This window comes from Dendropsophus ebraccatus, chromosome 6 (assembly GCF_027789765.1).
Source record: "Dendropsophus ebraccatus isolate aDenEbr1 chromosome 6, aDenEbr1.pat, whole genome shotgun sequence".
Taxonomy (NCBI): Eukaryota; Metazoa; Chordata; class Amphibia; order Anura; family Hylidae; genus Dendropsophus; species Dendropsophus ebraccatus.
In genome coordinates this window covers 26,258,032-26,271,178 of record NC_091459.1, presented here as the reverse complement: position 1 = coordinate 26,271,178, position 13,147 = coordinate 26,258,032, and the positions used below count along the sequence as shown (strand labels likewise).

The 13,147-nt window shown below is 38.8% G+C and overlaps 1 protein-coding gene across 6 annotated transcripts in view; it reads left to right on the top strand.

Annotated features, from left to right (window-relative positions):
* SYNCRIP (synaptotagmin binding cytoplasmic RNA interacting protein) overlaps positions 1 to 5,166 on the top strand; it is a 27,189-nt gene extending 22,023 nt beyond the window's left edge. For 3 of the 6 annotated variants that reach the window (XM_069974716.1, XM_069974714.1, XM_069974719.1), the window contains exon 12: positions 3,237 to 5,166. In XM_069974716.1, coding sequence (XP_069830817.1) covers positions 3,237 to 3,262 — 26 coding nt within the window. In that variant the 3' untranslated portion in view covers positions 3,263 to 5,166. Of the gene's footprint in view, positions 1 to 3,233 lie in introns of all 6 variants that reach the window. The other 3 variants (XM_069974715.1, XM_069974713.1, XM_069974718.1) reach the window with 1 other exon arrangement.
* Positions 5,167 to 13,147: the final 7,981 nt, after the last annotated feature.

Below are 13,147 nucleotides of genomic sequence, written 5' to 3'. Positions count from 1 at the left end.
CGAACAGCATCTAACAGTCTCATCAGTTTGGAACTGGAATTACAGCTGACAGATTATCTTTATACTTGTAGGTCTCGTCAAGTTACAGTTTTGCAAATACATTCATTTATTAAGAGTACCTTCTCCTGATATGCCTATTTTTCCCGTTTGCTAACAACTTAGTCTAGGTTACAGACAACCACTCTGCTCTATAAGCAGCGGTCTGGCTGGTGTGTATATGGCTAGTATTTTTTTTTAAGTTATGCGTGTGTATATATGATTGATTATATTATACAGTGTATATATACACACGACTGTAGCCCAGTTAGACCTCTGCTTTTAGAGCAGAGTGGTGGTACAATGAGCTGTCAAGGTAAGGAAAAGGAATGGGTCTAACAGGTTTCCCAAATTAGTGTATCTGCAAAAATATTTGATAAAAATTTAGTTGAGAATGGAGTACCCCTTTATGTTCCTTTTAAGAAAAATTATCTGTGTATTCCAGATTGCTTTTCCCAACAGATTTATCAATGCCAGGCAGGGGAAGCAAAAAGTGGGACCTTTCGTGTCTGTCCCTGTCTTTTTTGCTGCCTTCAGTCGTGAATTCCCTTTAAATCAATTGAAATTGTCATTAGCCTAATTAAAACTGATCCTCTAGTATGTGAATAGTGAACTCTTAAAAGATTCATATACATTTTTGTTTATGGGCAGTGAAAGCGCACGGATAGTATTAGTGGTGATGGTATCCTGGAAAAAGGAAAGGATAATCTTAATTTACCTAATGGGTTTTAGCTTGTGTGCGCATTCACCTAGCGGAACGGTGCTGACAGCAGAGCCATCGCATGCATATATAGCGGCTGTATGGGTGTCATAGAACTTAACTAACCAGTGGATATCTTTAATTGCCTCTTGTGAATATTGCAGTAGTGAATCCTACTAGTATTAAACAATTTTCCCGTTCTAGTTCACCTTTTTTACGCGAAGCTCCACATTAGAACCACTTAAAGGGGTTATCCAGTGCTACAAAAACATTGGCACCCTCTTCCAGAGACAGCCCCACTCTTGTTTTGCATCTCAGTTCCATTGAAGCTTGCACACCTGAACTGGAGAGAAGTTGTTGTTTTTTTTTTTTTCTATAGAAGAAAGTGGCCATGTTTTTCTAAGTCTGGAGAACCCCTTTAAGGGTTATATTAGTCTTGGATACAGTGGGGACACTGTGAACATGGATATTTCTTAAAGTTAATGTGTTATCAGAAAATGGCCTGTTTAAATCCAGTTTCTATCTTAAACTTTATTTTTTTTGGCGTTTTATTTCAAATTTTTCTATTTTGCAATCTGAAAAAAATTTACATTATTGCAGTAGTTTTTATACTCGCCACTAAGCTAAAACTTCCTGTTTCTGGGATGAGGAGGCAGCTGTAAAGTTGTGTAGTCACTGTGTAATCGGTTGCAGTAAAAGATGACACCAGTATATAGAGAAGGCGGTAGAATAGTTTACAGCTCCCCAGCTCAATTAATGTTAAATATCAGCCCAGGCAAGATCATAATTTTAGAAAAAAAAACAAATTATGATCAGAAAATAGAACCAGAGTAGGAAAAAACAAGACTATGCAGGACCACAGGAACCCGGCTGTCAGGACTGGAGAAGCCTCTGATTCTGGATGTTAAACCACTTAGATGCCTTGGTGAAGTGATAACCATAGCATGTAGTGGCAACGGAATAGCTGGGATTTTGGGTGATCAGAGGATAACTAATGATCCCCTTTTGACGTTAATTAAAATGTAAAAAAAAAATTAACACGTGGCAACCCCCAAAAGAACAAAAAATGCATAAATTCACCTTATTTTTTTTAATCATATATTATCATATTACTCATATAGTCAAAAAAAAAATTATAAATATTTTGTTTTGCTGCAGCTAACAATCCAAATGATAAAACTAGATAGTTTACCTACATGGTTATAAACTAAAAGTGCAATGTTAAGTTAATCCACTTTCCAAAAAAACAGAAGAGCGATCAGTGTTGTATATACTGGGAAATGATACCTACTTTTGTCAAGAAAAAAAAGTTTTACTAGTAACTAGTTATTACTTGTAAAGTTATATAAACTTGGAATTGCTGTACTGACCCAGAGGATAAATACAATTTTTACTGCACAGTGCAATAATTAAATCAGAAAAAGAAAAATCGCATTTCATTTCCCCCCCCCCCCCCCCCCCCAAAAAAAAAAAAAAAATTACATGAGCTCCAAAATGGTGCCATTAAAAGTACAACTTGTCCCAAATAAGCCCTTGCATGTCCATAAAATGAGAATGTGACATTTAAAAAAAATAAATTAAGAATATCATTCAGACAGAGGGCCCAAATTGGATTGGTCATCAGGGGGTTAATATTCCATGTTATATTAAAAATAATCCTGAAATGTAGCTTTTTTGGTACAGACAAAAGGCCTAATTGGCTGACAATTCCTGACCTGTAGTGAACACTTTCAGGTTTTTTTTTTTTTTGTTTTTTTTTTGGTTGGTAGGACATCCTTTGCTTCTGACAAACAGTAGTTTATAGACCTGCACTATCCTAGCAATCGACCTGTAAAAAAAAAATAATTTGTTGGCTGATCACTGTGGGAGCAATGGTTGGTCTGTCAGATATACTATATACAGGTCACTTGTGTTAATGCCGAACATTTTATGTTGGTAAATTGCATTGTACAAGCAGAAATCCAGTTACGTGTGAATAAAAATACTTGAATGCCTAATATTTATCTGAAGAAATGTGTTCAGCATAATAGGCACTCGTCTAGATCCCCCGTCTCATTACAGGTGAATCGCTGTTGTAGGCATGCCATTACAAGTGCATTTAGTTTGTTGAACATTTTCAGTTGTTCCATAATTTTTTTCGGTTCTTAAATGATTATCTATGCAGTGGCTATATGCTAGATTTGAAGTTTTCGAGGTGTAGTTGTAGTTTTTTTTACTTTTTATACACTACAAAAAATAAAATCAGTTTGTGAGCTAATGTAAAGTTTTAACTGCAAAGTATTAAAAAAAAAACACAAAAAAAGAGCAAAAAATTATCCAAATTAGTAAGTTAGTGGCAATCATATTTTAAATGCATGCTTTAATTTCAATATTGTGTTACTCCATGCATGGGTATATGTTTTTGTTGATGTTACTTAAATTCTTAATACTTTTTATTTATTTATTTTTTTAAATGATGTGTTCTATGTCTAATTGATGCCTTTTGTTACCTGGCTAGCAGGGAAAAGGGGTCGAGGCCGGTCCTGACCTGTTACAATGAAGACTGACTTGCTATGTGGGATTACACCAGAAGCTTGCAGTGGAGTACTGGTAAGGAAATGAAGAAACCTTTAAAATGTCTGATGTATAGGAACACTTGTCGCAGAAAACCTTCAAGCAAAAATCATGGATTCTGATATTGGACTTTTGAACTAATATGTGGACTTTGAGATGAATTCCTTTAACATTTTTTTGCAGTGCAAGTTATTAAATTTAAGTTACCCTAAAATCTTCATGTGTTCAACAGAGTTGCTATATGGCCTATGGCATGGTATATTGGTTAAAAAAAAAAAATATATAAGCAAGAATAAAAATCTGCATATAGTAGATTTTCAGTTTTCCCCATACAGGGTCCCAATGGTGTATACGATGCCATTTTTAACCAAGTTGTCCATTTTGCTTGCTTTGACCATTTCAATCTGAGCATCTTAATCAACATTTGATTGTGTTTCTAAGCCTGCAGGAATCCTGCTTTCCTTATGCTTCAATGGTTGTAGCTGTAGGACTACTGTCCAATGTGAATGTTACATTGTGACCCAGACCCTGCAGTTTTAGGGCTGATGTACTGCAGATATGCAGGTATTTAAAGCTGATGTTTAATGAAACTTGGTTAAAAATGGCATAGTAAATTTTTTACATTTTGACTTTGAAAGTTTTTTTTCTTTTTTTTTTTTTTTTTTTTTTTTTTTTTTTGTTTTTTTGCTTAAAATGGTGTGGGAGGCAAGGTTAACGAATTATGTAAGCATATCACCATTGGTACCCATTTCATTTCTCTATCATTTTTCTATTTGTTTCCGCTCCCAAAGGTTAGTAATGAATGTGCCACATGAATTGTACTGAAATATCGAAGTTTCGGGTGTAATCATCAGAGCCGGTTAGTCAGGCATTCCAGATAGTGGTTCTTTTCAGAACCTTTTTTAAAGGGTTGGTTAACTACCTCAGTAGCAGAGGATTGAACTATACCCTGTGTGTACTGTATATAGAAAATCTTTGTTGATGAAAGCCAGACTTGTTCATTGTGCCATGAGGAAGTCCCTTCTTTTTTGAAATGTACCAAAATGTAACGTTCTACGGCCTTTTTTGTGTTAAAGGCTTTTTTTTTTGAGACTTCGTCATGAGCCCCACGACAAGCCTAGCTTTTGTCGTATTTTGTGGCTGAAAAAGCAGCCTTTTGCTCTTTCAGATATATTGTAGTTATTTGGATGTAAAATAGTTTAGCGAGATGTTACTTTTTTCAAAGACATCAAATGTTCCCAAAAAAAAAAAAGTACATCGGCAACTTGTTCTAAACACTGCAGTGTCCCTTATGGTCAGTCAGGCTTAAACTGAACATTCAGTTAATCCTGACTTTTTTTTTTTTGGGATGATATTTAATATGTTTTTCCTAAACGATTAGAGAAAGCATATTGGCTGTCGCGATGTCGGTGAAATGAAGTGTTTCTCTTCATGCACTCCCTGACCTTTTTTACTGGCCATTTGCAGACAAGCCATCTATTTCTCTGAATATGGGCCATATAAATACTGTGCAGAACAGATGTTTGTGTATAAATTTTTTTTTTTTTAAACTATTCTTAAGCACCTTGATAAGGGGAAACATTGTGAACGCATCTTTTTAATGGAGCACAGTTTCCACTGTATAAAACACTTCACTTCAAAGGGATACTGCAGTTAAACTCCGTATTAATTAGGCACCACAATAGTTGAACAATCCTGTTACCCAATAGTAGTTTATTTCCCCAGCAAATTTTTAAGCAGCATAAATAGATCTGTCATCTGTTCAAAATGCTCATGACAAACAATCATTTTTTTTGCATTCCTGCAAATAAAATTGTTTTATACTGTAAGCTGGAGGCGAGTGTAACTTATTTTTGTAATAAAAATTTTTATTTTTTTTTAAGTGTCATTAATATAAGTGTATGTTAGTCCAGAGATTGTTTTGCTTTAGTCTCACTGCAGTATGTTTTATCTGTACTTTTTTCTCCCCCCCCCCCCCCCCTGCTTTTAGCATAGTGGTTGCCAGTTAGTCTGCAAAAGTAAAACTTAGGCAGAACAATCAGTAGCACATATGATTGAGTGGCTGATAAACCTCTACATGGCTCAACACACCTGGTTACAGAACCTTCTTTGTGTAAAATATTCTGGCAGTTTCATTTTTTTTTTTTTTTTTCTAAGGGTATGTTCACACTGAGTAATAGAGGCGGAATCCTGACTGCCTCAGTGTCTCTATGGGATGTCTCGTGCGCCGCCACTCCGCTTAAAGAATTGACATATCAATTCTTTGAGTGGAGGCGCATGAGCCATCCCATAGAGACACTAAGTAACATTGAAACAAGCGGGATTCTGCCTATATTACTCAGTGTGAACATACCCTAGGTATGACCAGGCTTCATGACAAGAGTTTCTACCCTCTTTCCCCAATGTTATCACAGCGCGCAGTGTCCGTTCTACCTACTGATGCTGGAGTTGGCCTAAGATACCTCTCAGTCAGTCACTATGTGAGGTGGAACTCCACTGCGACCAGAGACTGGTTGTGCAACATTTTTTCAAGCTGACTCCAGGACCAGTAACTGCAGTGGAGACTGGGCACTAAGATAATGGTTGCTGTATGGGAGGTCAGTACCATTTCTTATTTGTTGTGCAGCTTGGGCATATTTTTCTTAAAAAAAAAAAAAAAAACAATTACCAGGCAACCCCTTTTAAAATGACTCTGTACCCACAATCTGTCCCCCCCAAACCACTTGTACCTTCGGATAGCTGCTTTTAATCCAAGATCTGTCCTGGGGTCCGTTCGGCAGGGGATGCAGTTATTGTCATATAAAATTACTTTTAATCCAGCAGCGCTGTGTCTAACGGCCGGGGCTTACATTTGTATATGCATTAGGCTGGCACACCCTCTCTGTCCTTCCTTTCCACCCTCCTCAACATTTACTGCTGTTTGAGCTTTGCACAGGTGTATTAACGATCCAGCCCATGTGTCGTGCTGCGACAGGTGGGGAATAGAAAGCAATCTGCCTGGAGCATTCCTAATGCTGAGGAGGGACAGAGAGGGTGTGCCAGCCTAATGCATATACAAATGTAAGCCCCGGCCGTTAGACACAGCGCTGCTGGATTTAAAGTTATTTTTATGACAATAACTGCATCCCCTGCTGATCGGACCCCAGGACAGATCTTGGATTAAAAGCAGCTATCTGAAGGTACAAGTGGTTTGGAGGGTCAGATTGTGGGTACAGACTCGCTTTAAGCGGATAATGCCAAATACAAGAGTCTTGATCTGGACAAAATTTTTAAAGGTATAAAAAAATATGCCGACCCATTCCAATAGGTAGTGAGTTCCTTAAAGGGGTGCTCCAGCGCGGGGGCACTTTTTTGGGGGGGACCGGGGAGGAGGTGGCTGAAATAAAAGACGTCCACTTACCTCCCCGGGTCCTGCATCACTGCGCTCCAGTGCCCGGCCGCTTCCGGGTGTCTGACGCCTGCTCAGCCACTCAGTGAAGGAGGCGGGATCTGAGCGGACTTCAAACGGATCCCGCCTCCTTCACTGAGTGGCTGAGCGGACCTGAGACGTCACGTCTCGGGCCCGCGTCAGACACCCGGAAGCGGCCGGGCACCGGAGCGCCGTGATGCGGGACCCGCCGCTGGACCCGGGGAGGTAAGTGGACGTCTTTTATTTCAGCCACCTCCTCCCCGTTCCCCCCCCCCCCCCCCCCAAAAAAAAAAAAAGTGCCCCCAGACTGGAGCACCCCTTTAAGGTGTATAACTTTTTAAAAAGACTGTGTCCACCAACCCACCCCATAAAATCACTAGTACAATCTGTTCGAGAGTAAATCCTTACCGTTTGTCTTTATAAATGCGCCCGGTGCCTTGGTTAGAGCAGAAAATGTTATATTTAAAACTTGCAGCGCTGTGTTATACTGGCGTTGCCTAGAGTGTCTGTGCCCCAGGTCTGTGACACCCCTTCTCTCTTCCTCCCCACGTTCGACATCATTGGGAATGCCCCCAGGCGGGATTTTTATTGATCACTCGTCTAAACAGTAAAAAGTGTACATGTGCTATAGTGACACAGGTGCAGACAGGTGACGAGTAGGAAAAATCCTGCCTGGGGGCGTTCCTAATGATATGGCTGGAGCGGAAGAAAGGAGAGGCATCGGAGACCTGGGGCACATACACTAGGCCACGCCAGTATGACAGTGCTGCAAGTTTAAAAGTTTGTTTTTACCAAGGCATCGGGCACACTTTAAAAGACATGACAGGTAAGGATTTACGCTCATCAAACGCATGGTGCTAGTGGTTTAGTGGGGTGGGTTGGTGGATACACAGTCGCTTTGAGGCGAATGGTATGTGTGCTACTTTTTAAAACCCAAATGTGCAATTGACCAAGCCAGGAAGAAATATTAAATGTTTTATACTTCACGGAACTACATTGTAAGGATGGTGTGAAAGTGTTTCTCTTCCACCTTATAATGCTATAAATTACAATTGACAAAAAAAACCCTTTTTTATTATAATGAAGTACTAAAATTTGGGATCCAAAAAAAATTGTTAATTTTTTTATTTCATATATCCTATACTAGTTTTGTGATGTATTTGATGTCAAAGCATGTGTTTGATGTCTGTCTTAATACTGCCACAGCTCCTTCAATGTTGGGTCATCTTTCTACTGTGCTCATTTTACAGGATGTTTTTTTACAAAATAATTAAAAGCAGAAGACCAGGATTATTGTGCCGCAGACAGGATTATGGAAATGTATTTTTCAAATACCTATAGTATTACATGAAAATTTTTAAATTTAGTAACAATCAGAACAAAAAACTGCCAAGAATTTTCCAAAGTTAAAAAAAAAAATATATATATATATATATATATATATATATATATATATATATATATATATATATATATATATATATATATAGAATATAATTTTTTTTTTTTTTTTTTTTTTTTACTGTTCACACTTTGGAAAAAGGAATAGATGTAGAACTAGAATTACTCCAACCTAATCATACAACTCTGAATTTTTTTAGGAAACAAATATTCCCATTTCCTGTAAAGTTACATGTGCTGCAAAACCTGTTGCATTGAAGTTTATTTTTCTTTGTGAAATTCATTTTTTTGTTTACCTTTTGTGCTTGCCAGCTTATTCACTTCTGTGCATTATACCAAACCACATCATGCTACAGTTGGGGAAACTGGAACTCTCAACTAGGTACTAAAGTTGGTGTTTCAAGGTTTTTTCCTATATCCACCACTACATAAATCAGGTGTTTGGATCTTGTGGTTTACTTATAATAGAACATCTGCTGGAATAAAAAAAAAAAGTTCAAGACTAAAATATCTTCCATTGATATTGCTCACTTCTCCCTTTTTTTGGGCGGAGGGAGTAGGTGGTGGGGTTGTTACCCTTAACTCCTCTATCTACTATAATATATATATACATACAGTGGTTTGGCAGAACTTGATGAGAAATACCAACCTTGAAATATTTTTATTAGCTGCCTTTTGCCAGTAGGGTTGTACAACTTTATAACATTCATTTGGTTTTGGGATTGCACCAGTGATTTGCATTTTACTGGCTTTGAATTTTCCATACATATTTTTAAATGTATATAAATAAAGTGATTTACAAAAACAAGATCTGTTCTGTTTTTATTTTTTATTTTGAGCCATTATGAAATGGGTACCACCAGTTTATTAAATAAAGCTATACCCGTACTTTAAAGCTGAAGAATATGTCCCTTAAATTGTTTGCGAAGCTCAGATGTTGAAAGGAGTACTTTGAACATTTTTTTTTTTTCATAAATTGCTGATTTTGCATAGAAAATAATATCTTCAATAACCAAACATAACGTTTGATATGTTGCTGCCCATGGTGAGACTAACAATTCATTCCATACTTGTTAATTATTCAGTCTCCTTAGCCCGATTCTGAGGGGTGAAAGAGAAAACACAAAAGTCTGAGCTTTTCTCTGTCTCCCCCTCCCTGTTGAGAAAGATGATGTAAAGTCTGTGACTGGCTGTATCTGCAACATTGTAGCTTCTTTGAAACACCAGGAATGATAAAATCACAATTGGGGAGATTTATCAAACTGGTGTAAAGTAGAGTTGGCTCAGTTGCCACCAGCAACCAATCAGATTCTACCTTTCATTTTCCAATGAATCTGTAAGGAAGGAAAGGTGGAATCTGATTGGTTGCTAGGGGCAACTGAGCCAACTCTACTTTACACCAGTTTGATAAATCTCCCCCAATGACTTCATCAGCAACGTGACCTCAGACTAACCCTCCTAGCACTAGGCTCCATTCACACGAAGTAAAACTCCCACCAGCCTTCGTGTCACAATGACAGTCTACGGGAGGATCGTGCACCTAATCTCTCCGCGCTGAAAAATGGGCATGTTCATTCTTCAGCGCGGAGAGAGGAGGCGCGCGAGCCTCCCATAGATTCCCATTATGACACGAAGGCTGGCGGGAATTGCGCTAGTTTTACTCAGTGTGAACTGTGCCCAAAAAGAAGCTACAAAGTTACAGATAAAGCCAACCAGGCACTTGATTACATCATCTGTCTGAGAAAGGAGGGGGAGACAGAGAGAGAGGCTCACACAGATTTTTGTGTTTCAGCAGAAAGCAGCAGTTTAAAACTGGGGGAAGGAGACTGAGGGAAGGAGACTGAGTAGATAAGTATGAAAGCAATTGTTAGTCTTCCTATGGGCAGCAACATATTAAGTTATGTTTAAGTGGAATACCCCTTTAAAGGGTACATGCGCTATTTGAATACAGTATTTTATTTATACAAAATATATTAACAGAAAACCTTGTGCAGTCATGGTAATAAATTGCATCATGTATATTGCACTTAAACGTTACAACCTTTTATAGTCTAGAGCTGCCTTCGCAATTCATTGGCACAGGAAACGATCTACAAGTTTGACATCAGACACGTGACTAACTGCTTAGGCTAGGTTCACACTGCGTTTTCAGCATCCGTTTAACGGATCTGTTTTTTTTAACGTCCAGAAAAATAGGGTCAGCAACATTTTTTGGTCCGCCAAAAAAAACGGATCCGTTTTTTTTTATAATGGAAGTCAATGGAAAAACGGATGCACACAAATGAATCCGTTTTTTGCAATCCGTTTTTCATGCGTTTTTTGCAAAAAACGGATGCGATAAACGGATGCTCACACTGCGTTTTCAGCATCCGTTTAACGGATCCGTTTTTTTTAACGTCCAGAAAAATAGGGTCAGCAACGTTTTTTTGGCCGTTTTGGTCCGTCAAAAAAAACGGATCCGTTTTTTTTTATAATGGAAGTCAATGGAAAAACGGATGCACACAAATGAATCCGTTTTTTGCAATCCGTTTTTCATGCTTTTTTTTGCAAAAAACGGATGCGTTAAACGGATGCTGAAAACGCAGTGTGAACCTAGCCTTAGCTGAGGTCATGTAATGCAGTGTTATCTTCAGTAATTTTCTTCTACAGTAAATAACCATTATATATCATACAGATTATTTACTATACTATTTTATACTTATTATACTATTATATTGATTTGCCCTTTTTTTAATAGTCTAGTCACAAATCAAATAACTGAGTACTTATATAGGGGATTGTAATTATGTCAGTTTAATGTGTTCCTATACAGTAGAGCATGTAAATGGTAAATTTGGATTTTGTAAATGCTATTAAGATGTTGTTTACTATGGTTGATTGTATTTTCTGTTTTCATATTTGTATCTGCAACGGACCCCCCCCCCCCCATACATGACTGTAAGGGTATGTTCACACTGAGTAAAATAGGTGGAACTCCGCCTGTCTCAGTGTGTCATGGCATCTCTATTGGAGAGCGTGCGCTCCTACGCTGCCTCCGCTCGAAGTTACGAGCATTCTCCCATAGAGATGCTATGACTCACTGAGACAGGTGGGATTCCGCCTATTTTACTCAGTGTGAACATACCCTAAGGCTATGTTCCTATGTTTGCACAGTATCATGGCCTGCCTTTAGACTTTTAAAACATCCATATTCCTCTGTGGACACTGCACCAATCTGATAAGATTGTAGAAAATTTTCCAAGCTATTACACCAAAGGAGGCATAATACTTGATTACTTTCCTATCTATATCCCTCATGTCTAACTCTTATAGTCATATATTTTTAGTGCTCAATGTAACCTCACATTTAATAAGTGGTCAAGGTCTATCCAATTGCATTCAGTCATCAGAAGCTTGGCTAATACCACTATACAAAAGTCATCAGTAGTTTTGGAGATCAGACCCCTAAACCACCGTAGACATAATATCTAAAGGGCTATTCCACTAAAGAGCCAAAAAAAAAAAAAGAAATGGTCCCACACCTAACTAGTCTTACTCACAAAGTCCCCCTGAGTAATTTGAGACATGGTCCATCTTTTTAGCTGAGCTACAGTTTCTTTTTTTTTCTAAAAGACATCAAAGATGGTGTAGGCCAGGAAACTACATTTCCCAGCATGCATTGCACCTCAGAGCCAACTGCCAAGTATTTGTCCATTGCTGGTTCAGTCTGCTTCTGTTTCGCACGGTAAGCAAAATAATTATCTTTTATCCACAGCCACTCTTAGGGTATGGCATTGTGGGATATTGTAAGTTCTTTGAGGTTCTGGGAGGAATGAGGGGGGGTTGCCGCCTTAGGTCAGGTCCCTTAAACGTATCCTCTTTATAGCATACCTCATGAGGTTAAGTGGGGCTCCATTGAAGTTTATTAGGATTTATTCAGGTATATACAGTTAACTCCAACAGAAAGAAACATTAAGTGGTGTCAATGATGAAATGCTTCCTAGCACCCACACAGTCTGGCTGCTTCTCACAGGGGGGATATAAGCGTACAGGTACCCTAGTTTCACCAGTCCTTTCCTGTAATCCATCTGATTCCCACTGGGCTGAATTCTCATCCCTTGGGGCAAATCCAGCTCCTGTGCTGTGATCTCTGGCTGCTGTTTTCACATTTATCTGTCTTTCCCTGTCACTACCTCATATACACAGGTGTGCTTCATTTTACCTGCTGTTAACACTCTCACTGCTGGGCAGCTAGCATTGTTGTGTGCTGGCACTTATGGGATTCTCTGCCAGACAGAGGGGACTATTTAACTCTTGACAGTGACAGACAAGCTTACCCTGCTCCACATAACCACCTACACAGACAGATTAGAAAGCGAGATGAAACTGTTTCATTTACCTTATGCTGCTCTGGAGGCTGTCACTGTTCTTCTGTTTCCCTGCCCCTTGGCCAGGTGCTCACTGACTGGTCGGATGTCAGTGGTGGACGTGGTTATAGATGAGGTGTTACAGCTTGCCTTGCAACAGAAGAGTCAGAGTTCATGTGATTTTGGCCTCGAGAGGAGAAGACAGAGAAGCTTAGACCATGTGGACCAGGCAGGATTTTCAGCAGCTTCAGGATATAAATTAAGATGTGCTGCAGACAAACCAATTCTTGTAATAGAAACCTATTACAAAATAGCAAACATTATAGGTGGGGATTGAACAGGCTTACATTTTATAAAGTGGAGTACCCCTTTAACAACACATTGCAAAACCACTTTTTTCAGTATATGATGAGCTCATCCCATAAATGCTACAATTTTAGAAATAATCTCCAATGCTTGGATGTATAGTTACAGAAATCCACCTACCACCAGGGTCCTAGGATATCGGCACCACCACAGCCCCTGGGCCCTCCCTGCATTTTTTTTTTTTTTTTTTGTGGAAAAAAATTCCTTCATTGGCTGTATCCATGTTTTCCAGACAACCTTAGAGCTTTATCCAAGTTCAGCAGCCCCAGCTGATCAAATGCCGATCATTCGGGTTCGGATCGACTCGACTGTCTTTAATCCCTGTGGGGATTAGTC